This window comes from Sylvia atricapilla, chromosome 25, assembly GCF_009819655.1.
Source record: "Sylvia atricapilla isolate bSylAtr1 chromosome 25, bSylAtr1.pri, whole genome shotgun sequence".
Taxonomy (NCBI): domain Eukaryota; kingdom Metazoa; phylum Chordata; class Aves; order Passeriformes; family Sylviidae; genus Sylvia; species Sylvia atricapilla.
This window is the reverse complement of record NC_089164.1, coordinates 4,744,622-4,769,845: the sequence shown is the minus strand read 5'-3', so window position 1 is coordinate 4,769,845 and position 25,224 is coordinate 4,744,622. Positions and strand designations below refer to the sequence as shown.

Below are 25,224 nucleotides of genomic sequence, written 5' to 3'. Positions count from 1 at the left end.
GCATTCCTTCCTCCTGGCCAAAGTGGCATTACGGCGATGAGGAGCTGAGCTGCGATGCCTGGCCGGTGATGCAAGGCTCGATTTTTCCAGCACGGTTTTCCCTCGGGCTCCAGGCTCTCCCGCTGGTGCAGCTCCGGGTGCTTTGGGTGTGGAGCCCCGCCAGCCTCCACCCGCTCCGGATCCGGCCCTGGAAGCTGTGGAGTTGCAGGCACACTTGGAGCAGGGCTTTCTTGGTGGTAAGATTCGAGCGTGGCTCTCGTGCCTCGTGGGGTTTTTTTGGGGGTAGAGCGTTTTCCCCAGTCACCCTCGAAGCTCCCCGGGTTTTAGGGTCACAGCACCGAGGGGACAAAGCTGGGCAGGGGGTGAGGAGGGGCCCTGGTGGGGTGACAATGCCCCACACAGCGCGGGGAGCAGAGAGGGGTGCAGAGCAGCATCCTCCACTCCACGTCCCCTCACCCTGCACCAAGAACTCCCTTATCCAAGGGCTGACCCTGCTGGATGAGACCCTCACCCCAATAACGGGCCTGTGCTGGGCCTGGATCCCTTCTGTGAGCCCGGAACATCCCCCAGCCCCTCCGAGCAGCAGCGCCAGTGCAGAAATAAACAGCGCTGGCAGGATGAGCCCCTCGGGTCCTCACCTGGGCGACAGCCTTGGCCCTGGGCCACCAGAGCTCTTCACCTCCGCCCCAGCCCCAGGAGCCGGGGCTGAGCACCAGCAGCAGCCCGGGGGGCTCGGGGCCCCGCAGGAAGGGGGACTCGGGGGAAGGGCCCCGGGGGCTGGGCTGGTGGGTGCCCCGAGCCCCGGCAGCCACTGCAGGAAAGGGGCATCTCACACGCAGGAGCAGAAACAGGGCGGGGAGATGCTCGGCGAGGGTGGTGGGAGGGAAGGGGGGGTCAGGTCTGAGTGCAGCCTCCCAGCTCCCCACCGGCCCCGGGGTCGGTCTCTCCTGACCTCTCGGTGAGCGAGGAATTGCGAGCCAGGGAGGGATGGGATCTGCGGGAGCCTCTGCCAAGAGCTGGCTCCAGATCCGCAGGCAGCTCTGGGCTGCATTTCCCCTCCGGCGCGAAGAGGAGCTGGGGTGTCCGGGGTTCACTCCTCGCTGACACCGACCCCCCGAGACCCTCAGCGGCACGTCGGGCCCCGCGGGGAGGTGAGCCGGTGCCGGGGGGTGCGGGGGACCGGGGGTAGGCGGAGGGCTGGGCTGGGGGCGGAGGGGATGAAGGGATGGATGGAGGGATGGGAGGATGGAAGGAGGGATGAGAGGATGCGGGGATGAGAGGGAGGGCAGCGGCGCGGGGGGGGCACCGGGCGGGCTGCGGGGCTGGTCGCTGGGGCGGGGGGTCCCCGGCCCCCCGGCGGGGCGGCGCCGGTTCCCGTAAGCCCACCGCTCGCTCCCAGCCCTATAAAAGCCCCGCCGAGCCCCGCAGCCGCTCCCGCCGAGCCCCGCGGGGAGGCACCGCCGGGGCGCAACAGGCCCCCCCGGGCCGGGCACGCGTGAACGGCGACCCCCGGGGAGGGAGAGCGGGAGGGGAGGCGGACAGGGCGCATCCATCCCCCCTCCTCTCCGCCGGGAAGCGGGGACGAGCCCCCCGGCCGCCGCCTCCTCGCCGAGCCCGGCCCGGGGGGGGCGGAGGGAGCGCGGAGCCGCCGGAGCGGGAGGGGCTGGCGGCGGGGCCCCCCCGCGCCTGGCGCTGCAGGTACCGGGAGGGGGGAACGCACCGCCCGGCCGGGCTCAGCATCCCCCATCCCTTCCCCAGCATCCTCCCGGCCGGGCCCGCATCCCCCCGGCTGCCGCCCCCCCGGCCCCTGCCGGCCCCTCCAGCCCGCACTTGTTGCTGCCCGCCGGGGCTGGGCTGGCTCCTGCTTTAGGGCGGTTTTATTTTGGGGGAGGGTGGCTTTGGAGGGGGTGGAGGTTGCAGCCTCCCCTGCTGTCCCCCAGCAGCCGGCGGTGTCCGGCGCGGCTCCGGCTTGCTCCCCCCGAGGCCAGAGCCAAGGCTGAGCCGCCGCTTTTCCCCTCCCCAGTCCCATCTCTGTCCTCGTCTCCCGCCTTGGCTGAAGCCCAGCTCCTCGCCCGGAGGAAGGGTGCACGCTGTGGGCATCTCCCATCCACCAAAATCTATGATCAGCTCGGTGTGTGTCTCCTCCTACCGTGGACGCAAGTCTGGGAACAAACCACCCTCCAAAACATGCCTGAAGGAAGAGATGGGCAAAGGGGAAGACTCGGACAAGATCACCATCAATGTAGGTGGCACCCGGCATGAGACCTACAAGAGCACCCTGCGGACTCTGCCGGGCACCCGCCTGGCCTGGCTGGCCGACCCCGACGCCCAGAGCAACTTTGACTTTGACGGCAAAAGCAACGAGTTCTTCTTCGACCGCCACCCCGGGATCTTCTCCTACGTGCTCAACTACTACCGCACGGGGAAGCTGCACTGCCCCGCGGACATCTGCGGGCCGCTCTTCGAGGAGGAGCTGACCTACTGGGGCATCGACGAGACCGACGTGGAGCCCTGCTGCTGGATGACCTACCGCCAGCACCGCGACGCCGAGGAGGCCCTGGACATCTTCGAGAGTCCCGAGCCAGGCGGAGGGGCCGGAGGAGAGGAGCCCGAAGAGGAAGGGGGTAGGGAGATGGCCCTGCAGCGCCTGGGCATGGATGACAGACCCCCAGGGGCGGCGGGGGCTGCCGGAGGGGGCGGCTGCTGCCGGAACTGGCAGCCCAAAATGTGGGCGCTCTTTGAGGATCCCTACTCGTCCAAGGCGGCAAGGGTAAGCTCCCGAAACGCGAGTGGGGAGGTGGGATGGGGCCGTGCTGGGGCGGTGTCTTCACCTCCCCATCCCTGAGGGCAAGATTGACTTCCCTGGTGGGTTACATGAGGTGCCTCCATAACTGTCCCCCTCCTGCTGTCCTACAGGACACCTCTTCCATTGTGTCCCAATCCCCTCCCAGCACATCACATCTGGGAGAGCTGGGCTGAAACTGGGGGCAAGCACAACCCCTGCCCCCTTTGTGCCCTCGAGTGCTCCCTGGGCACCTCCTGGGCACACGGAGATGAGCGATTGTCCTTGGCAGGGCTGACTCCTGGCAGAGTTTCAGGATGCTCTAGGAGAGGATGTTTGGGTTCCTCTTGCTGGGCTGCACAATGCCAAACCCCACATTTAACAGCCCAGGTGTGGGCTGGAGGTCAGGGTCCCGCAGCGGACAGGCTCCTCGTGGTTGTCCCCAAGCAGCTCATGCTCCTCATGTGTAGGAACCTCAGCCTGTGGACACCCCGTGCTTGTGCACCCACTGTCCCCACCAGGGCCCCCCCTGCGGCCCCCGGAGCCCCTCAGGCATGGCTGACACCCCACACACCCCAGCCACGGTCCCACAGCCCCCTCACCACACATGGCCCCGGCACCGTGTGTGTGCACACGTGAGCTCATCCACACCCCAGAGACCCCAGCACCGCCCCTGGGCACTCAGGCAGTCCCTCCCCACGGGCGCTGAGGTGCCTGGGATGTGTCCCCCAGAACCAGAAGAGTCTGCAGGCTCCCAGCCCGGCCCTCGGGCAGTGCTCTGAGCCTGTGTCTCCTCTCCCAGCTCCTCGTAGATCATCCCCAAAGCTCTGCCCCCAAGGACCCCCCGAGACCCACCCAGCCCCTGGCACGCCCCGCTTATAAACCTGCCACACACACACACACACACACACACACACACACACGTACAGAGGCAGGCAGTTGGGCTGGAGATGAATTCTGGATGCATTTAGAGGTGTAAAAAAACCCCATCAATGGTAAGAAATTCTGCAGGCATTTCACACCCACGAGCAGCATGCAGGGCAGGGGTCAGTTCGGCAGTGAGGTGTTTTTGCAGCAAATGTTAGAGCAACACACACACACATGCAGAGAATGCTTGGGCAGCAAGAGCTGGACCCATTTTAAAAGGGGCACCCCCCTCCTTTGCTCATCTCTGAGGGCTCTTCACCTTGGAGAGATGCTCTGAGTGGTGTAAGGCTCCAAATAAAAAATTAAACAAAATTAAAAATAAACCCAGGCACAATAATTCAGCTCATGTTTTTCCCCCTGGTGTTGTTTGGTTCTGCTTTTCCTGTGTGCTGAGCTGCTCCTGGAAAGGCTTTAGCAGGAGGAATGTGTTGGAGGGAGCAGAGATGGTTGTGATTGAGGCCCCACTGGGGCTGGAGTGGGACCAGTTTGTGCTGGGACTTCCCTGCTTCCTTCTCACTGCTCTAGATAAATGTTCAGCTCAGCAGTGCCATGGGAACGATCAACTTCCAGAGGCATCAGGAAAAAACAGTGGTATGGTTTTGCCATAGCTTAGGAGAACTGTCCTGGTAAGAGGGGAAACTGAGGCACAGTGCAGTGCCACCAGCCCAAGTGAGTGCATCCAGCTCCTGGCTGGAGTCACCATCCAGCACCGGGATGCTGCAGGATTCCTGACCATCTCTGTGGGTACAGCATTCCTGGTGCTGCCCTGGCTTTTGTGGTGGTTGGGATTTCCTTCATACCCCATCGTGGGTCTCCCCTGCTCTTGCCAGAGCCAAAGGGGTGCTGCTGGCTTCAGGGCATGAGCTAGAGCCAGACCTTGGGAAGCACAGTCCCAGGCTGTCCATGAAAACTCTCTCCCTCCCTGTGGCAGCCGTGACTAAGAGTCTCAAGAGCTGAATTTCTCTGGTCCTCACTCCTCCTCTCCATGGAGCAGGCTCTCTCTCCCCTCGGGCCCTGACTCAGTTGACTCCTCGTTGTTTCCATCTTTCCCTCCCTCCAGCCCTTCTCCTCCTGAGCTGGCTGCTGTGTGAGCACGTGGTTAGAAATCTCTCCCGTGTTTTAGCCTTTTTCCGTGCACTATCGATGGCCATGGGGTCCCTGGCTCCTCAGTTTGTCCACTCAGGGAATATTTGGTCCCTGGTGCAGCTGCTGTCCCAGCTGGAGCTTAACACTTCTCCTCCCCATGGGAAACTGCCCCGGCTGTGATTTCACCTCTACATCCATCCAAACTCTTCTTACTTGCAGCTCCTCACTATTTTCCCTTTGCACCCCAACTTGGAGAGTCCTGACCTGACTTTCATGGGGACTTTCAGGCTAGTGATGCTCTGTAGGGTCATGGATTTTTTGGGAACACCCATCTCAAGCTGTTGAGTGAAGGTCAAGACTGTAGAGCATCAACAGGTTCTGGAGGACTTGTTTGGTGGCAGTTCTGGTGGGTATTGGTAGTACTGGATTTATACACAGACTTGATTTTATTTTCAAGATATTTTTGGAAAAGAAGTTGAGTTTGGAGCAGGGACTGAAGCTGAGGTGAGACATCGTGGGTCAGACACAGAACTGGAGCAGCACTCTGGGGGGGACACCATGGTTGGCACCGGCTGTAACCCGACTCTTCTATTTTTAAAGGCTGATTTTGCTCCTTGGGCTAAATCAGGTCTCACCTCACACCCAGCAGCAGGGCTGCTTCATTACTCAAGTGTTTGCATGGTCTCACTCCCTTCCTGGGGGAGCTTTTTTCTTTCTACTTTGCTTTGAGTCTAAATTTTTACTCTTCAGGTTTTCCCAAGATTCCCCACACAGGGAAGCTCAGGAACGTGACTCAGCCCTCAGCTGAAAACGGATTATTTTGGCTGTGCCACCACTGTGTAGAGACACTTGTCTGGTTACACTGGCCTTGCTTTAAGATCCCAATTTTGTTGGATTTGTTTCCCAAACTGCACAGGACTGATCAGCCTTCAGAGCTGAATCCCAATGTGTGCTCCAAAGGGCTCTGACTGAGGGGTGGGGAGCATCCCATCCCATCCCATCCCATCCCATCCCATCCCATCCCATCCCATCCCATCCCATCCCATCCCTAAGCAGCTGTCTCTCACTGGGGCAGGAGAATCATCCTCCAGAGGTTTCTCCTTCATTTAATGCCTGATTTAAACTTCACACCAAACTCTTGCAGGGCCGGTGCTCCCTGTGGTGATCCCACACGTGTCTGCCCCTCGGGCCACCCCTCAGGGATGCTCCCGGCGGGCTCGGGGCTGCGGGCACAGCTCGGCACGGCTCGGCACGGCCAGAGTCCGGGGCCGGGTGCTCCTCCAGCGTGACTCAGGCTGTCTCTGCTGCTGATTCACTCCAGTCGGGGATCCGGGCTGTCGCCTGGAGCAGCCTCACGGTGCAGCTCTGCCAGGAGCAGCCGCTGGGGTGGTTTTGACAGCAAAAGGTCACATCCTGCTGGTGCAGGTGCAGCAGAGGGGCTGCAGCAGGAGCTGCTCCCGGGGAGCTGAGACCACTGTGCTTTTGTGCTGGAGGGAGGTAGAACAGGAGTTTTTCTGCTCTGAAGAGGTTTTTTTTGGGGGGGAGAGGGAGGAAACAGATGCTCCAGGTGATGGGCTCACCATGGGTGAGGGAGGGAGCTGAGCAGGATTGATGGGAGCACAACAGCCTGTGACCCCCAGTGCCTGCTGCTGGCCCCTCCTCACCCACAGGCAATGAGAGGGGAGGAGGTGACACGGAGGGGACAACGGTCTCCCTGCTTGGGCAGAGTGCAGAAATGGGAACATCTGGGTGTCACCATGTCCAGGCATCAGCAGGAGGCTGAGCTCTGCCTGCTCCTCTCCTCATCCTGCCCTCCCAGCCCTGGGCCTTCTGTGGGCACGTCACCCACCACTGGCCCTCAGGGAGGGGGTGAAAGGATGTCTCTGACACATCCAGACCCCAAAGCTCACAGCTGTGAACAGTGTGTCCCTGGCATCTGGAGGGGTTTGTGATGGATGTGGGGGAAAGCTCTTTGAATCTGTCCTGTCAAAATTCCCTTTTCACGTCTGTTCCCATTGGAAGATTGCTCCAGTCCCAGTCTGTCCCAGTTCCCCCTCATCCCCACCACTGCCATTCCTGGCACATCTCCAGGCACAGCTGGAGCTCAGCACACCTTCTCCTGGACAGATTGTAGCACTTGGAGGAAGGCCCTGGACTGATGGCCCCAGGCACTGAGCTTTGCTGTCAGCTCATGGGAGAGGTCCAGGGATCCCTCCTCATTCTCCACCCGTGGTCTTGGGGCAGCACATGGCAGCATCTGGAGTGTTTTGACCTCCTCCAGGCAGAAGAGGTTTCCCCACCCCAGCTCACAGCCCGTGTAACTTTGACTTTGGCAGGTGGTTGCTTTCGCCTCGCTTTTCTTCATCCTGGTCTCCATCACCACCTTCTGCCTGGAGACGCACGAGGCCTTCAACATCGACGTCAACGTGACGGAGACGCTGGTGGTGGGCAACACCACGACGGTGCTGCTGACACACAAAGTGGAGACGGAGCCCATCCTCACCTACATCGAAGGGGTCTGCGTGCTGTGGTTCACCCTCGAGTTCCTGGTCCGCATCATCTGCTGCCCAGACAAGCTTCTCTTCATTAAAAACCTGCTCAACATCATTGACTTCGTGGCCATCCTGCCCTTCTACCTGGAGGTGGGTCTCAGTGGCCTGTCCTCCAAAGCTGCCCGGGACGTGCTGGGTTTCCTGCGGGTGGTTCGCTTCGTCCGCATCCTGCGGATCTTCAAGCTGACGCGGCACTTTGTGGGTCTCCGGGTGCTGGGCCACACGCTGCGGGCCAGCACCAACGAGTTCCTGCTCCTCATCATCTTCCTGGCCTTGGGGGTCTTGATTTTCGCCACCATGATCTACTACGCCGAGCGGATCGGAGCCAAGACGTCCGACCCCACCGGGAGCGACCACACTCACTTTAAGAACATCCCCATCGGCTTCTGGTGGGCCGTGGTGACGATGACGACGCTGGGCTATGGTGACATGTACCCCAAGACCTGGTCGGGGATGGTGGTGGGCGCCCTGTGCGCCCTGGCCGGGGTGCTGACCATCGCCATGCCCGTGCCCGTCATCGTCAATAACTTTGGGATGTACTATTCATTGGCCATGGCCAAGCAGAAGCTGCCAAAGAAGAAGAAAAAGCATATACCCCGTCCGGCCCCGCTGGACTCCCCCACCTACGGCAAATCCGAGGAGAACTCCCCCCGGAACAGCACCCAGAGCGACACCTGCCCGTTGGCAGTAGAGGAGGGGGCCACTGAGCGGAAACGGTCAGGTGAGAGCCCAAAGGAGGGGCTGAGGGAGGGGGAGAGCTCCGGGAGTTTGGTCCCCTGTGTCCCCCAGTCCCTGGGGATGGTGCAGGATGTGGCCTCCAGCTCCGGGTTGGTGTGGAAAGGGCTGGACTCCACATGCTGGTGGACCAGGGTGCTGCAGGTCAAATCCCCCATCCAGGCAGGGGAGAAAGGCCACATCCTGCTTTCCCAAAGGCCACATCCTTCCCTCCTAATGGCACAGACCAAGTCACCATGGTGTCCCTGCCTAACCCACCTCCCCCTCACAGTGACAGAGGTAAGGCCACTCGCCCTACGCCCACTTTAGCCTGGTCATGGCCTTGGGACAAATTTTTCCTTTGCTTCCTCACACCATAAATAAGAGCAACCTTCACCAAAATTGATAAATTCACGGATATTCCCTGGGGCTTGACCCCACCTCCTCCTTCATCTGCTGGTAGACAGAATCCCTGCGCTGCTGCCCCAGATCCTGAGAAAAACCAGCCCCTGGACATTTCTTTCTTTCATCTGATGCACTGAGCTGAAATCTGGGGGTTGGCCAGTGTTTTCTTTGGATCAGGAGAAGGCACAGCCACAGCCATGGGCAGCTGTGGGCACCATCCCTTGGGTTAACTCGGGGGTCTGTGTGAGCCCTGCCCCACTGACAGTGCTGGCCTTGGCTGCTCTGCCCCTTTTCTCTTGGCTTGCTGGTCCACTAATCCTTGAGACCTTTTGGGCAGAGGGAACCTCAGTGCCATGGTGGGGTTGTGTCCTGCACCAGCACTGAGGTCAGCCTTGGGCAACTGCACATCTGGCCACGTGTGTTTAACAGTGATGGGCCTTCCTCCACTGGGGAAACAGGGAGCTCCAGGCGCCCCAAACTGCTCTTTTCCTTTATGAATCTCCTTTTTCCACATGCCTGTGAATTCCATCTGCCCCAGGAGCCCTGGCAGCAGGAGCAGTTGGAGCCAGGAGCTCAGGCCAGGCCCTCACGTGGCAGAGCATCCTCTCAGCCAGTGAACCAGGGAGCCAGGGGACATAAATTAGCACTTCCCACTACCCCGAGCAGCCCGTTCCTCAGCAGTGTGAATTTTGGAGAGCTAATTCCCTCCAATTAGGTGGGTGGATCTCAAAAACCTGGGGTGTTTCATCCCCAGCTTTGGTTTCATGCAGGTTTTATAACCCTCAGCAGGACTAGAGCTGCTTGGAACTATATCTGTTTTATCCTGCTCCCCTGGCTGCTCTAAATGAGCCTGGGATCAGCACCTGAACTGGTGCGTGTTGCTCTGAGCCACCTGCAACCTGCCCTTCTGCTCTTCTGCTTCCTCTGACCAACCCCTTCAGGCCACCCTGGGCGCTGCATCCTGTGGGTTTGTCAGCTGCTGACGGCTCTCTGCCACCTCCTTGCAGACTCCAAGCAGAACGGCGAGGCCAACGTGGTGCTGTCGGACGAGGAGCAGCCGCTGTCGCCGGCGGATGAGGAGAAGCGGCCGATGCGGCGCTCCAGCACCCGGGACAGGGACAGGGACAAGAACAAGAAATCCTCCACGTGCTTCCTGCTGGCCACGGGGGACTTCTCCTGTGCAGCGGATGGAGGCATCCAGAAAGGTACAGCAGGACCCGGGTGGGGAGGGAGAGGTGGAGGCTGAGTTTTGTTGAGCCGATCCAAGACAGAGGTTCCATCTCCATCCACCTGCCTGGCTGTCCTCTGCTCCCCAAATCCACCTCTTCCTGCCTCTCCATCCGCTTCACCTCCGTCCAACACATCTCCTGCCTCTCCATCCGCTTCACCTCCGTCCAACACATCTCTCCGTGCTGGCTCCACGATTTGTTTTCTCCTCCCCAGTTGCCCCCGTCCGGGGTCTGTGCTGGCTGCACTGCCCTCCCTGGGGACAGAGGGCTCCAAGCTCTGCCCCTCCCGATCTTCTCCCTGGGTTTAAATCACTCATCTCTGGATGGTGTGAGTGGCACATCTCTCCTGGGGACACGGTGAGGTTGTGACTGAAGGTGATCAAAAGGTTTTCAGGAGGGAAAAAAAAAAAATCCAGAGGCTTTTCCCTTCCTCTCCCCTCCGGTGGCTTTCAGTGGGTTCGAGCGTGGGGAGAAGTGTCAAGTGCTGCCTTGCCAGCAGCTCCAGGCTGCCAGAAAGGCTCCTCTGGGTTTGGAACAGGAGCTGTGCTAAGTGTTGAGGTTTTCCTTGGGAAACTGAGGGGGAGATGAGTCAGGAAAACACAAAAGTCTTCTTCCCATGACAAAACAAAATCTTCTTCAACCTGGTCCCAGACTTCTCTGCACATCTCCCAGCATTCCAGCCCCAGAGAGGGTAAACCCAGTGCCCCAAAATCCGGCTGTACCCTTGACTGCTGGGATAACTCTTGGGGCACAGCTCAGTTTTCCAGCTGTGCTGTGTTTTGTGTGTCCAGGCTGGCGTGGGATGCTGTAGCTGCAGAGCTGACCTACTTCTACCTCCCTGGTACCGAGTGATGCCCACTGCTCACAGAGAACGGTGCCTGGGAGCTGGGCCCAGGCAGCAGAAGGGATGATGTGCTGACCTATTGGTGCTTTGGGTTTGTTGCTTCTGGAGCTGCTTGGGATGGCACGGACTGGGTGGGACACAAGGAGGTGTTTGGGGACAATCACATTTATCAGTAGGAGAAGTGAACTGGTTGTTTCCTCCTGGGAAATCAAGGATTCCCTTTGGCATTGCTGCTCAACCTCAGAAAGAGGACAAAGAGGAAAAGCTTTGCTCATCCTTGGGGTGCCATCAAGTATCTGCTCAAAATGCCTGATGTTTTTTCCCTGGAAGTTCCTTTTGCTGTGAAGTCGGTCTCTTCTCTTCATGCCTGTTAATGTGAAGAGGGGGGAGAGGTTTAGTCCCGCTCCAGACTGGAATGCTGAACTCAAGGGTTGGAGGAGACGGATGTCAGCCAGTGCTGATCTTCCTCCTTAGAAAGTGCTGAAGTCAGGCTTCAGCTGAAGCGTTTGAATCTGGTCCCACAGAAGCCAGGAGAAGTGGAGCAGCTCTAAGGGCTGCTTTCACTCACTCCCGAATCCCATCCCTGAGAGTTGCAGGAGACCAGGAGCTTTCTGTCCTTGTGTGGTGGCAGCAGCAGCTCTTTGAAAGGGCACTGTGCTGATGGTTCTTGGGGTGTTCTGGTGTCTTCCCTGCAAATTCCAGAGTGCCTTTTACACTTTAGAATAGAAGGTGTGCACGGGTCGCTCATCCCCATGTGGCTGGAATGATGTTACACCTGGAGAAAAGTGGATCTGGTGCCCAGAGGGGCTCCAGTGATGCTTGAGACCTTTTGGGAAGAGGGAACCTCAGTACCTGGGTCCTGCTTGGGCTGTGGCACAGATGGGTGGGAGGCTCTGCTGGGAGGTCAAGGCTGGCCTAGGGAAATGCTCCAGTATGGTCTGGGGTGACCAGAGGTGACCAGAGATGACCAGAGGTGACCAGAGGTGACCAGTGGGAAAAGCAGCCTCCAGCCAAAAGCCATTGGGACCTGCAGAGGTGCCTCTTCCCTTGGTCTTGATTTATCTCCTGCTGAGGCTGTTTGTTCTGGTACTGGGGTGTTGGCAGCTCTGCAAATTGAGATGAGCTTGGTTCTGAGCCCGACTCACTGATGGCCATCTGTCAGATCCTGGGACAGGTACTGGTGTCTGTACAAGCTGTGGAGATCAGGAGAGGGAGCTGGTTTCGGAATAAGCTGCAGATCTCAACATCCATTGTGGTTTAACCCCGACTCCAGTGGTTGGTCTTGTTGGGGCAGCTCAGAGAGAAGAGCTGCTCCTGCCCTTGGCCCTGAGCCTGGAGCAGATGGAGCTGGATTGCTCTGGATTCCTGTGTGGAAATGTGTTTCTTGTTCCTGGGGCTGCTTCCAGTGGTATTGCTTTGCTCCCTGGCTGCCAGGGATGGCTTCAGACCCTTAATCTCCCCTCAGCACTGGGGTCCTGCTCAGCTCTTCCCAGAAATGTGTCCTGCTGGGTGCAGACAGCTTGGCACGGAGCTGTCCTGGCACAATAGCCCTGTCCTTTGCTTGGATGGAAGGATATGGAGGCAGGATGAGCCCAGGCAGCGGGATGGAGCCACGGAATCACTTGGGCTGGAAAAGTGCTCTGTGAGTCCAACCCTCCCCCAGCCCTGGGCCACCAACCCAGGGCCCCATGTGCCACGTCTGAGTGTCTCCTGAACCCCCACCTCCTTCACCAGCACATTTACATGGCACAGCAGCAGGTTTTGGCTCCGTGGGGCATTGTGCAGCTGACTGTCCCTCTGTCTCTTGCTGGCAGTGCAGGGCCGTGACTCTCACGTGTCCTGAGCACATGGGATGGGATCCAGCTGGGAATGCTCACGGGAGCATCCCCTGGTGCTGCCTGCCTGGGGGAGCTGGGAACCACGTTTGCAGGGGATACAACCCCACACAAGCTGCAGGCCAGGCCTCTGCCACCTCTGTCACCTCAACAGGACATTCCTGGGCTTTGCTGCTTCCTGCTTCACCCCATCCCATCTGCCTCCAGCTCCCAGCCCGGGCCTGAGCCCAGCTCCTGCAGGGAGCAGGAGCCCCTGGGGGTTACACAATTCACTTTTACTGGCAGCCAGCCTGTTTCTAAAGCAATCCCAGTGACTCTGGGCAGCCCCAGAGTGAGTTACTGGGACTCCGGCTCTATCAGCTGTGGCAATTAGCAGAGCACAACCCCCTTGTGCCTTGTGGCTTCACTCTGTGGTGGCACCTGGCCCTGGGTGTGGTGGGAAACCACAACAGCCTCGAGGGACTGAGCCTTGAGCTCCTTCCCAGGTGCTCCTGCAAGTGTGGCTTGGGATAAACTGATGGAGAGAATCAAGTCTTGGGCTTGGGGCAGGTTTGCTCTAGTGTCCCATTGCAGAGGGTCCCTGGGGAAATCAAACATCTCGATGAAGTTCTGTCCCAAAATGTGATGCTTGAGCCACAATCAGAGTGAGCAGTGTGACTGTGCCCCTGTTGCTGCGCCTGCTGCCCGTTTTCTGTTCAGCCCTCGGAGGCAAAGCTCATCCCCACAAACGCCATCAGCAGACCCCTGCATTGCTGGCAGCTTCCACCCCACAACACTTCCTGCCAAACTGCTGCTGTTTGGGGGATTCTTGGGGATCCAGGGTTGCCCCAAGCCTTCGGGGACCGCTGGGATCTCAGCAGGGCTCCTTCCCACGCGCAGCTCGGCGCGGCAGGGAAACACGTGAGCCCTTCAAAGAGCCTCAGCACACCCGGGGAAAAGAGCAAGGGGAAGCAAGGATGAGCCCAGGGCAGATTTTTGGGGGTGTTGTGGGGAGCTGGGGGGTCTTTGCATCAGCTGCTGTGGGTGGGAAACTCCCAGCTGCCCCCAGCTCAGGGCTGTGCTCGCTTCCCTCCTCGCTCGCTGTGTGGACCCGTGCCAAGAAGTAAATAAGGAAATTGCTCTTCTCCTCAGGCCTGCTCCTGCTCCTGCTGTGGGGACGGGGAAAGCTTTGCTGGAGTCAGCAACAGGTTGGGGCAGGTGTCCCTCAGTGCCCTGGACTTGCCTCTGCTTCCCAGCTGGAGGAGCTGTGTCTCCTCGGGGGCTGAGAGGTGGGGAGGGCTTGGAGAGTCCCCGCTGGATTCTGGGCTGGGAAAAAAACCATCAAAAGGGGATAACCCCCAGATTTGCAGAGGTAGTGCTCTGGAGCCTGTTCCAGGGGCTGTTCCTGTCTCAGCATCCGCCTTGAGAGGTGTGTGAGGGTGATGCTGTGTCTGGTCTGGTGTGAGCCTTGATCCAAGCCCAAACCAGCAGCAACAAAGCAGAACCCAAAGATGTGCCAGGATCTCCTGGGCTGGGACACGGGGAGGGATTCCAAGCCTGGCACTGTCCAAGGGGCCATCCATCACCTTGTTTTTCTGCTGTCAGGAGCTGCCTCCCTCTGCTCCACCCCCCACACACGCTGCTTCCATAGTCTGGCTTTCCCTGGAACTGGCTGGTGCCTTGGGAAGGCTCAGCCTTGGCTGGGTTTGCTCACCTGGGTGCTTTCAGGGAAGATCCAAGCGCAGGGACATTGGGCTCATCACGGCTGGGAGCATCATTAATTTTCCATATTTTGGCACCAGATCCAGGGAACAGACTCATCCTTAACAGCGGTGCTCTGTGGACCCAAAAATCCAATTTTCAGTGCAAAGACTTTGTGTCTTTCCAGCAAGAAAAAGTGGCTTTTGACCTGTGAGGATATTTCTTCTGGCTGTTGCTTTTTCAATAAAAGCTGGAGAAATTCCTGGCCCTTTGGGGGAGTGTGAAGGGTCCTCATTCTTAAAGAAATAGAAATATCTGCTCTTTAATGCAATTCCTTATGGAAAATGATGAGCACATCTACCTGCTCCTTTCCACACAGGAAGGTGTCAGCAGCAGCTTGCTGCTACAGGGGTGTAAAAACCAGAGCCGGGGGAATCACTCCTTCCAAATCCCATATTTGTTTGAGTTCTGCTGCTTCTCCCCGTCTGCTTCAGCCCACAAAATCCCCAGACTCATTCCTCATTCAGAGCAATTTGGGAAACAAAACCCAACACCCTACAAGAGCGATTTGATCTCCTCATTGATGACTCTCCAGTCCTGGATTTGGCCGGCGCCGCTCGATGAAGGGAGTGGGAATATCTGGAGGATCCCCGGGAGCCTTTTTGGCTGTCCTCAAAACGCCCTTCCCGAATTTTTGAATTCGTTTAGGGGGTGTCTCGGGGTGTGGAGCACTCTCAGCTCGCCGGGGCAGGAGGCTGCTGGGCTCTAACCTGTCTGTTTTCTTCACCGAGGCTGCGGAAAGTCGCGGAGCCTGAGCAGCGTAGATGGAGCGGCAGGATCCGCGGCGGGCCCGGCCCCGCTGGCGTCCCGCTGCAGCTCCCCCTGCTCCCCCGTGCCCTCCATCCTCTGAAAGGACCTCGCTGTGCCCCTCCTGTCCCCTCCTGTGCCCCAGCTGGGACATCTCCACCCCCAGGAGCTGGTTCTGACCCTGCCCCTCTGCAGGACCCATAACGCCTCCACTGACCTCGCCTCGTGTCCATGTGTGTGGACAGTCCCTGGAGGAGGTGTTGGGGTGCTTCTCCCCCTCCTTCAAACCTTATTCATCCTAAATAAACCCTGCAATTCCCTCTGGTGTCGAGCCCTCCCTCCCGTGGGCCGTTTGTGTTGGGCTAAAAGGTGGTGGAAACACAAGGAGGACAAGTTGACTCATGAAATTATATCTCATTGTGCTGGAAATGGCTGAATTCATATATTTTAAGGTTTTATTTTGTTTGGTTCTCTTGGTTTTTTTTTAAACCAGCCTCAAGTTTCTGGAGGCAACAGATGAATAAACCTCTATTCCCTGCCCAGCAGTGGTCCCCCCTCTCGTTTTGTGCCTTTTTCTGCCTAAATCCTACTTGTTCTTTCCCAGATTGTGTCTGATTCTCCTTCCAACCTCAGGGATGGGCCTGAGGGCCTTGGAAACCAGCCTTGGGGTCCCATGGAGGCTGGAGGGCCCTGGGAGAGGGTGCAGGGAGCACACAGAGGCTGGGATAATAGGTATGGATACTCCCGTGAAGAGCAATAAAGGTCCCTGGGAAAGCTGCTGCTGGTGTTGAATAGTGGGGCAGAGAGAGATTTGAGGCAGAATGATGCCTGGAGAGATGGGGGATGAATCCTTGTTTGGAATGGATGTGAGGTGCTGGGGCAGAACATTCCCGTGGGATGGGAGCTGGGTTTGGGCTCTCCCCATCCCTGGGAGGATGAGGCTGGGCAGACAAACTCGCCGTTGCACTGCTGGTTTTTGCTCACGTGTATCGGTTTTGGGGATGGTTTTGGATGATCTCAGGTGTCTGCCCAAAGTAGGACAAACCCTTCAGTCCTTGACCTCTGGCTCGTTTTGGTTCTATCCAGCTCAGCCTCCCTGGAGGCATTGGGATCTTGGGGGGTCCAGCCCTGGTCTTGAATCCCCCTCAGTGCTCTCTTGGCCTCTTTCCTCACTCTGAGCAAGGCAGGGTCAGAGCCCAGCGACTTCTCTGGGGAGGGGAGCTTAGATTTGGGTGTGTTTAAAAAACAAAGAGCCTCAAGAGCTATCTGGTCAGACCCTTCCCCTCCATCATGGCCAGACTGGAGCTGGTGCTCAGGGATGGTGGGGAGGGAGGATGCCTGTGGGACAAGGCTGGTCACAGGTTGGCCTTGATCTTGGAGGTCTTTTCCAACTTTAGGGATTCTATGACTCCATGGTCCCTGCACCTGAAAGAAGCTGGGATGGATTTTGGCAGATCCCACAGCCAGGACCCTCCTGCTCCACCCCAGGCTCCCCATGCCTCATTTTCCCTTGGTGTGGAGAAGGAGCTGCCAGGAGGAGCAGTCAGCACATGTCCAAACCCAAACTATCCCCCTCTGAGCTTATTTCCTTCCTTCCTTCCTTCCTTCCTTCCTTCCTTCCTTCCTTCCTTCCTTCCTTCCTTCCTTCCTTCCTTCCTTCCTTCCTTCCTTCCTTCCTTCCTTCCTTCCTTCCTTCCTTCCTTCCTTCCTTCCTTCCTTCCTTCCTTCCTTCCTTCCTTCCTTCCTTCCTTCCTTCCTTCCTTCCTTCCTTCCTTCCTTCCTTCCTTCCTTCCTTCCTTCCTTCCTTCCTTCCTTCCTTCCTTCCTTCCTTCCTTCCTTCCTTCCTTCCTTCCTTCCTTCCTTCCTTCCTTTCCTTCCTTCCTTCCTTTCCTTCCTCCCTCCCTCCCTTCCCTGTCCCAGCTGTGCAAGATCCAAAGGGAGGCAGAAAAGAGGTGAAAAACTTTGGTACTTTGGGCAGGATCTTAGAGATGGATGACAGGAGCTGAGCACTGCTTAGACCTGGTGCTGGAGCCAGAATTTTTGTGGATTTGGGGAGAAATTGGGATGGGCTGCACCATCCTCTGCTCAGGGTGTGCCAAACTGGGCTGTGGAGCTGATCCATCCCCGGCAGCACCTGAGTTTGTGTGTTGGGTGCAGCTGCATTCCTTGGATTTCTTTGTATTCCTTGGATTCCTTGTGTATTCCCACAGCAGGTGGAAGGTTATAGGGCAGGTCCATGAATCACCCAAAATTCCATGAACTGGGCAAAGGGGTGGTACAGCAGCAAATGCAGGTGCTCCTCTTGCTCATCCTTCCCTCTGGAAGCTGGAGGAGCTGGAAGATCCCCAGCCCCTGCCAGAGGGAAGGTCACTCTCCATGGCTTCAGTGGGCTTGGGATCAGAAATGATTTATCCAAGGTCATGGGCTGACTTTGGGGATGAGCCAGGTACAAAACCCTGACTATTGCAGAAGAATCAGATCAAGATGCTCAGACTTTGGCGTTTGAGTCTCTTGGAGGTAAAGGATTAAACCCAGAGCAGCCACAGATCCCAGGAGATCCCATCCCTGCCTTTTCCCCCTCGGGCTCCCAGAGCAGCTCAGCCCAATGCCAGAGTGGTTACTTGGGGTGCAAAACCTTTGGTGGACCCCCCAAAATCTGCTCCCCAGCAGAGCAAGGAGGGTTGGGCAGGAGCTGACACAGAACTGGCAGGATGCAATTTTTAGCTGGGGCGTTATGCAACCCGGGAGAAGGGATGACTAATGTGCAAAAAAGCTCCTCTAAAACAACCCAGCCCCGAAAGGGAGATGGAGGGATTTCAGTGGGAGGCACCGAACTGCTGAAAAACCCAGCGCATCTTCTCCCTCTTCCTCCCCGCCTTCTTCTGAGCAGGATTTGGGGGATGCAGGAGGGAGAAAACAGCTTGTTGTTATTTTTAGGTGGGGTCTGGGTTGGTTTTGGGCGCCAGTTAGCACGGGTTAATCCCCGGGTAAGATTAGAAGAGGAGCTGTAGTGGATCAGAGCAGACCTGGAAATATCTCTGGAGCCCAGGTTTTTATCTCAAACACTGGCCAAAATTGGCTGCCTGAAGAATAGGATAAGAATAGAGCACGAATATACGATACTTCCCCTGAATATCCTCGCAGGGCTTATCTGTGTTTGAGGATCTGGTGGGAGCTCACGTTCCAGCCCAGGCAAAAGGCACTGAGGGAAAGCCAAATTGTTGTATTCATTCCTGAGAAAATGTATAAATCCACAGGAGTTCAACTGCCCCTGCCCAAGAGAAAGGCTCTGGCGTCAGGGCATGCCAGAATTTAAAATAATTTTTAAAATTTATTCTAAAAACATATTTATATATCTATTTAAAACATATATATATATATTTAAAAATATATATATATATTAAAAAAATAACATCAAGGGGTGTGCAGTGACCATGGGGGCATGAGAGCATGGAAAGATGTCCCCTGGGGATGGGGTGGGTGTGCTGGGTCTCGTTCCTGGCAGGGCAGTGGGACTGAGCAGGAGCACAGGGGTGACACTGGGTGTGTTCCAGGAATGTGTCCCTCCCCTGTGGACAGCAGGATGCTCGGCAGGGTGGGAGCACTCAGGGCTTTGGTGCCCTCTGTCCCTCTCCCCACGCTGGGAGCAGAAACCTGTGATGCTCAGCAGTGGGAATGCGACCAGAGCTCATGGAGTCGTGGAATGGTTTGGGTTGGAAGGGCCATGGGCAGGGACAGCTCCCAGCTCCCAGGCTGCTCCAAGCTCTGTCCAGCCTGGCCTGGAATACTCCAGAGGTGCTGGGGCTGCCCTGGTGGAACCCTTACATTCCTCTGCCTGTGCCTGCCCACTCTGGGACATGGATCAGCACTTTGGGACAAGGACTGAACCCCTGTGACCACCCACCTCCCCAAGGAGCCAAAGCAGAGCACCTTTGGATCAGGGAGCTTTGGGAGCAGTTCCCTGCTCCAGCATCAGCTCCTTCCTTCTCTTTTCCTCCTGGAAGACTCGGAGTCCAGCACTGCGTGGAGGCTTCACCATGATCCCGGGTTGCTTGCAAAGTATTAATTTTTATTGTTGCAACAACTGCTCTGTTTCTCAGGAGATGCCTGAGAGAGCTGAGAAAATAGAAAGGCCTGTCAGGCGGCCGGGCGGGAGGTGAAGATGTCAAGAGAGTAATTGCTCTACCCAGAAGGAGCCTGTTCCTGGCTTCCCCAGCGCTGCCAGGAAAAATCCTCACTGCTTATTTGATGACAATAAAGAAAAACAGAAAATAAATAGCAACCCCATGGCTTGCCCGTGCTGACGAGGAACAGGGAGAGCAGAGGCAGATGCAAAATAAGATGCAGTTGAGCTTATAAATAGGAGCCTCCCAGCTCCCAGTCTGTTACTTCCTTACCTCCACCCGGGCAACCAATCCTTCTGTTTTACCCACGGAAAAGGTAAATGGAGGCTCAGAAAGGGTTCTGTGAACTGTTGGGAAGAGGGGCACACTTCCTCCTGTGTGGGACAGGCGGGGGCAGGGATGTGACCTGGTGGATGGGGAAAAGTAATAATGGAGCCAGGGAATTGTCTGGGTAGGAAGGGATCTTAAATTCCATCCCATCCCACCTTCCACTATCCCAGGCTGCTCCAGCCCTGTCCAACCTCACTTTGGAAACTGTCAGGGATGGGGCAGTCACAGCTTCCCTCTGGGCACCCTGTGCCAAGGCTGTGCCACCCTCCCAGGGAAGAATTCCTTCCCAATATCCCATCTAACCCTGCCCTCTAGCAAAGGGAAGCCATTCCCTCTTCTCCACAGTCCCTCTCCAGCTCTCCTGGATCCCCTTTAGGCCTTGGAAGGGGCTCTAAGATCTCCCTGGAGCTTCTCCTCTCCAGGTGAGCACCCCCAGCCTGGCTCCGGAGCAGAGGGGCTCCAGGTCCTCCTGATGTTGGAGCCCAGGGCTGGAGCAGCTCTGCAGGTGGGGTCTCACCTGAGCAGGGCAGAGTCCCCCAGAGTCCTGCTGCCCACGCTGGGGATCACTGGGAGGGTTCTGGGTCCAGTGCACGTGGCTGGGGAATGCTGAGTCCCCCAACACCCCCAAATCCTCCTCAGTGAGTGTAGGACCTCCCCAAACGCCGTGCTGGCAGAGCTGGGTGCTGGAGCAGCAGCACCTGAGGCTGTTTGAGGAGATGCTCATAGGGAGGGCGGGACTGGGTGAGCTCCCCACGCAGGGAGATCTGGGGGTGATGGTCAGGGACAGCACAGCAAACCTTGGGGGTATTTGGAGCTGGGTTGATGCTGGAATTCTGGCTGTGCCAAGCCTTGCCCAGGGCAGCACCCTCGGGAGGTTGGTGGCAGATTTCCACCCAAAAATAGTCTTGAGGAAGGGGCTGCACATCACCGAGGGGTTGTGAGGGTGAGAGCAGAGCAGAGCTGGTACTGATAAGCCAAGATAGGAGGGCTGTTTTCTCATGGTGCCATTGTCCGGGGGACAAAAGAAAATACAAATTTGGGCTGTTGTTATTTATTTTTAGTCGTGCTAATTTTTTTTCCCAGGCTGGGAAGCTGCTTTCCAAGGCAGGTCCCTGGAGGCTGCGGGCAGCAGGGCTCGAGCTAACACACAAAATGGCTTTGAACGGGGAGGAGGAGATGGGAGTTAAAAGCCAAGTCGTGCCCTTGGTAAATCAATCGACCTGATGGGGAATGTTTCTAGCAGGACACGAGCCCTGCCAAGAGCTTTTAGCTGCTTGCTGGAGCGACTGAACCAAGAGCTGGGAGATTTTTCAGCAGCTGCTGCGTGCGTGGGCAGGGCTGGTCCCCAAATTGCTGCGGGGGGATGTCGTTGGGTCCCCAAACCATTTTGTCTTTGGAGGTGGGGAGCTCTCCCGCCAGCTCAGGGAGGTCGGCTCCTCTAATCCCCAGGGGTTTTATGGGATGAGGTTTGAAAAGCCTCCATCCAGGGCACTGCTCACCCGAGCCCTGCAGTGGTGCCTGATGGAGAACAAGACCTTCATTTTGTGGAAACAGGAGGAGGTTTTGGAGCTGTGTTGGGTCTGCAGGGGAGGCAGCTGGGTCAAATCCATGAGCAGGAGCTGGGGGGGAGGTTTAAAGCAAAATTCCGCGGTTTATGGGGTGGATCAGGAGCTCTCCCTGCCTGAGAGCCCCTCACTGGGAAACTGGGCACATGGGGAGAGGCGGTGGGGTGACTCAGAGCTCCAATCAATGATAATTAATTCAATGATAACAAATGAGAGGGAGAGAGGGAGAAGAAAAAACACTGAGGGATTAATGCACCAGGCTTGGCTTTGGGACATCTGGCTTGGGGTTGGCTTGGGAAGTTTTGGGCAAGAGCAGCTTTCTGGGAGGAGAGGGTTGACAGGGATGTGGTGAGGGTGATGTTATTCCCCTGCTTTTCATTTATACCCTCAAAATCACCCTGATTCCATGTGTGGTTTCTCTGGGAGAATCATTTCCTAAGTCTCCATCTCTGCCACCATTCTGAGGCTTTTTTAAACCATTTCCCCCTGACTTACAGATGCAACAGCAGCATTTTATCCCTCTGGAAAAGGCCACTTCACTTTGTGGTTACTCTGTTTTCTGCATCCTACTAAGGCAGGGTCCCCTGGAAGCTCAATGTCCCTCTCCCTCTCCTATTTCTCCCCACATGGAAGCAAATATCTAATGCTGTGTTTAATATTTATGTCTTTAATTGCAGATTCCTGCCAGGACACCCTCGCTTCCAGTTACCCCCAGGGTGAGGTGGTCACCTTCTCCTGAGCCCCAGCTGGATGCAGCAGCACCCTGGCCAGGGACACCTTCCCAAGGGACGCCTTCCCCGAGGGGGAGGGACGTGTATCCCGAGGGATGCTTCCCCCGAGGTGGAAGGATGCTCTCCCAGGGGCCAAGGGATGCTCTTCCTAAGGCTAAAGGATGCATTCACCCAGGGATGCTCTCCCCAAAGCCCAGGAATGCTTTCCCTCAGGCTGGGACATGCATTCCTCCAGGGCTGCTCTCCCAGGGGCCAAGGGGTGCTCTTCCTAAGGGAGATGCTCTTCCCAAGGTCAAGGGATGCTCTCCCAAGGCCGAGGGATGCTCTTCCCAAGGGAGATGCTCTCCCCAAGGCCGAGGGATGCTCTTCCCAAGGCTGGGACATGCATTCCTCCAGGGATGCCCTCCCAAGGCCGAGGGATGCTCTTCCCAAGGGAGATGCTCTCCCCAGGGCTGAGGGATGCTCTTCCCAAGGGAGATGCTCTCCCAGGGGCCAAGGGATGCTCTTCCCAAGGAGCTTTCTGTCCCCAAAGCTCCAGCTCCATCCCCAGGGGGGGCTGGCAGCTGGGTCCCCCCGAGAGGTGCCACAGAGCAGCGGGGCCGGGAGGGAGGTTGGGGACAGCCCCATTCCCCTTCTTGGTGCCAGCCCTGCCACAGCCACGCTGCCCCAGCGCCCCCTGGGCTGCCCCCTCCCCTCGCCCACGCTTTTGGCTGCACCTCACCCTCCATCTCTGGAGATCCAGCTGCTCACCAGGACATCTCTGCCCATGGCTGTGCCCTGACCCCTCCATCGGCACACGGCCACTGGGAGCCCTTCTCCAGGGTGCCAAAGGTTCCTCTCCAGGTGCCACCATCGCCCCCTCCCACGGGTGCTGCTCCCACGGGCACGGGGGGACGAGTGGGGTGGTTTGGGGTGCAGGGATGGGGATGGGAAGCAATAGGAGAGGGAGGTGTGGGGTCCTGGCTGGCCTGGAGGGGTCAGGGTCCCTCTAACGCTGTTCCATATCTCTGTGACCAAGGCAATACTACTCCTGTCTCTGTCCTGTTCGCATGCCTGTCCAACGTGTAGAGTTCCAATAAAGACATCCACGAGCTGAGTCAGCTCCTGTACCCCTCCTGGTGCCTGTGTCCTTGCCTTGGCTCTCTGCAGAGCCCTGTCCCCACCACGGCTGTCCCTGGCAGGAGGAATGGGGGTTTTGGCCGTGGCATTGCCTGGATCACCTGGAGAGAGGTGATTCTTCCTCCCTACCCTGCTCTCATGAGATCCCACCTGGAATGTTGCGTCCAGCTCTGGTGGCCTCATCATTAAAAGGACATGGAACTGTTGGAGCAGGTCCAGAAGAGGCCATGAAGTTGATAAAGGAACTGGGGCACCTTCCCTATGGAGACAGGACAGGATTGTTGGGGCCGTTCAGCCTGGGGAAGGTTTTGTGGAGCTCTCAGAGCATCTTCCACGATCTGAAGGGTCTACAGGGAAGACAGAGGAGGAGTGTTCATCAGGAACTGGAGTGACAGGACAAGGGGGAATGGCTTCAAGCCAAAACCAGGAAATTTAAGTTTGGTATTGGGAAGAAATCCTCCCCTGAGAGGGTGGGGAGCCCCTGGCACAAGGTGCCCAGAGCAGCTGTGGCTGCCCCATCCCTGGAAGTGTCCAAGGCCAGGCTGGATGGGGCTTGGAGCAGCGTGGGATGGTGGAAGGTGTCCCTGCCATGGCAGGGGGTGGCACTGGATGAGCTTCCCACCCAAACCAGTCTGGGATTCTGGGATTCTGTGTTGTGGCTCAGCTCTTTGCTTTCTCACATGGCTTGGAAATGGAGTGGAGCCCACACTGCTCAGGGCAGAATCATCCCTGTGACACCCCTGTGACACCCCTGTGACACCCCTGTGACACCCCTGTGACATGCCTGTGGTGGGGAAAGGCCCTGCAGAGCTGACCTCTGCCCACCCCAGCCATCAGAGGACACATCAGCTCTGCTGGGTCACTGCAGGGCCATCCTTGGCTCTCAGAGGGACACCAGGATGGGGTGAACGGGCTGGTCCTGACTCCATGGTTAATATTTCACATGCTTTGGGGGCTGTCCCCTCCCAGGCCCAGCCAGAGCCTCTGGAGAACCCACAGAGACCTGGCACAACCCTGGGTGCCCCAAATCACCACCGCCACGAGCTGGAGGGCTGCAGCTGGCACCTTCTCTGGAGACCTCGGGGCTCTGCCTTTGACAATGTGAGATCTTTCATTTGGGAGTGGTGGTGTGGGAAGAGGCTGGGATGGGTAAAACCAGGGAGGGAACTGAAAAGCAGCCATGAGACTGGAAAGAAAACATCCCCAAATGTGAGTGACTGGTGGCTGGGGGCCAAAGAGCAATTACAGAGAGAAGAGAGATCCTTCCTCCAAGAGGCTTCACTTCCTGCTGTGGCTGCAGAGCGCGTGGTGCTGCCAGCTGTGCTGGGCCCTGCTGTGACCTGGCCACGGCTCGGATCAATCACAGGATCCCTGCTGCTGCCAGGGAGGATGGGTCAGGGGGCTGAGCCCTGCGTCCCCCGGGGTCCTGTCAGGGACCAGGAGCACTTGGAACATCTCAGCAGAGCTCAGGACCTGCCCAGGGTGCCCCTGGGTGACCTTGAGGGGACAGGAGCAGCCCTTTGGGAGGGGATGGGGTGGTCATGCTGTGGTTGGGACAGGACTGGCTGGAGATGATCCCCAGCAGCAGGGTGAGGTCCCTGCTCCAGCCTGGACAAAGCCTCTTCCCATCACCATTCCAACTGAACCTGTTTCTCTCTCATCCCTGGGTGAAAGCTTAGGGAGGAGGAACAACCGGTGACTCAGGGATGGAACGTGTGTGCATGGATCCCAGGGCCCCTTTCCTTCCTCCTCCTGCTTTGGGACAGAGCAAAATCTCTACCCTGGGGCTGCAGGGTGGGAATTGTGTCCCCAGCCTAAATTTGGGGTCGGGGGATGAGGAATGGCCAAATGCCCGTGAAGCTGCACAGAGGGGATGTGATCCCTGAGCCAGGTAAGGTCCCTCAGCCCAGGGCCCGGGGCTGTGGGGATGCAGGAGGGGGTGAAGCCCATCCCAGCCTCCAGCCGTGCAGGGCTCACTGAGCTCCAGGGCCTGGGCAGGGCACTGGGCTGCTGGGCAAGGCCAGGGGCAACCCGACTGGAGACTTGGGAATGCCGTGGCAGGTGGGGGAATGGAGCTGGGGGAGGCTGAACCTCAGGTGGGCAAAACCACCCCGGGGAGGACCAACGTGGGGACAGCTGAGCCAGCCAAGCCTCTGCCCTGGAGGGATGTCCCTTGATGGAATGTGATTAGCTCATCCAACTCTCCCCTGGAGAGAGAACCCTTAGCTGAGGCTGTTCTCCCTGGTCATGGCGAGATCCCATCATGTGGATGGTAACCTAACCCGTTGGGTTTCTAACCCATTTGGTTTCTAACCAGTTGTGTTTCTAACCAGCTGGGTTTATAACCAGTTGGGTTTCTAACCCACTGGGTTTCCCCCTTTGGTTCCACCCCGACTTTCCCCCATAAATACCCCAGATCTGCCCAGCTCAGAAGGGAGCTGTTGTCCCCTTCCCAGGGAGCTGGAAAATAAAGGCTGTGGATACCCTGTGGAAC

The 25,224-nt window shown here is 57.7% G+C and overlaps 1 protein-coding gene across 2 annotated transcripts; it reads left to right on the top strand.

The window, feature by feature from the left end:
- Positions 1–2,014: 2,014 nt before the first annotated feature.
- Positions 2,015–21,845, top strand: KCNC4 (potassium voltage-gated channel subfamily C member 4). 2 transcript variants are annotated; one of them, XM_066335704.1, is made up of 4 exons: positions 2,015–2,770; positions 7,132–8,068; positions 9,474–9,671; positions 14,846–14,964. In XM_066335704.1, exons 1-4 carry the CDS (start codon positions 2,120–2,122, stop codon positions 14,962–14,964), a joined length of 1,905 nt encoding a protein of 634 aa, XP_066191801.1. In that variant the 5' UTR covers positions 2,015–2,119. The 2 variants fall into 2 exon arrangements, with proteins under 2 accessions (XP_066191801.1, XP_066191800.1); XM_066335703.1 differs by lacking the exon at positions 14,846–14,964 and adding an exon at positions 21,558–21,845 and having other exon boundaries at positions 2,063–2,770.
- The last annotated feature ends 3,379 nt before the right edge of the window (positions 21,846–25,224 follow it).

What these genes read in the sequence shown, in the direction of transcription:
- KCNC4 (XM_066335704.1), top strand. Translation starts at nt 2,120, where the DNA reads ATGATCAGCTCGGTGTGTGTCTCCTCCTACCGTGGACGCAAGTCTGGG. An exon ending in ACTCGTCCAAGGCGGCAAGG is followed by an intron (nt 2,771 to 7,131) that starts GTAAGCTCCCGA and finishes TGACTTTGGCAG; the next exon opens with GTGGTTGCTTTCGCCTCGCT. An exon ending in GGATGGAGGCATCCAGAAAG is followed by an intron (nt 9,672 to 14,845) that starts GTACAGCAGGAC and finishes TTCTTCACCGAG; the next exon opens with GCTGCGGAAAGTCGCGGAGC.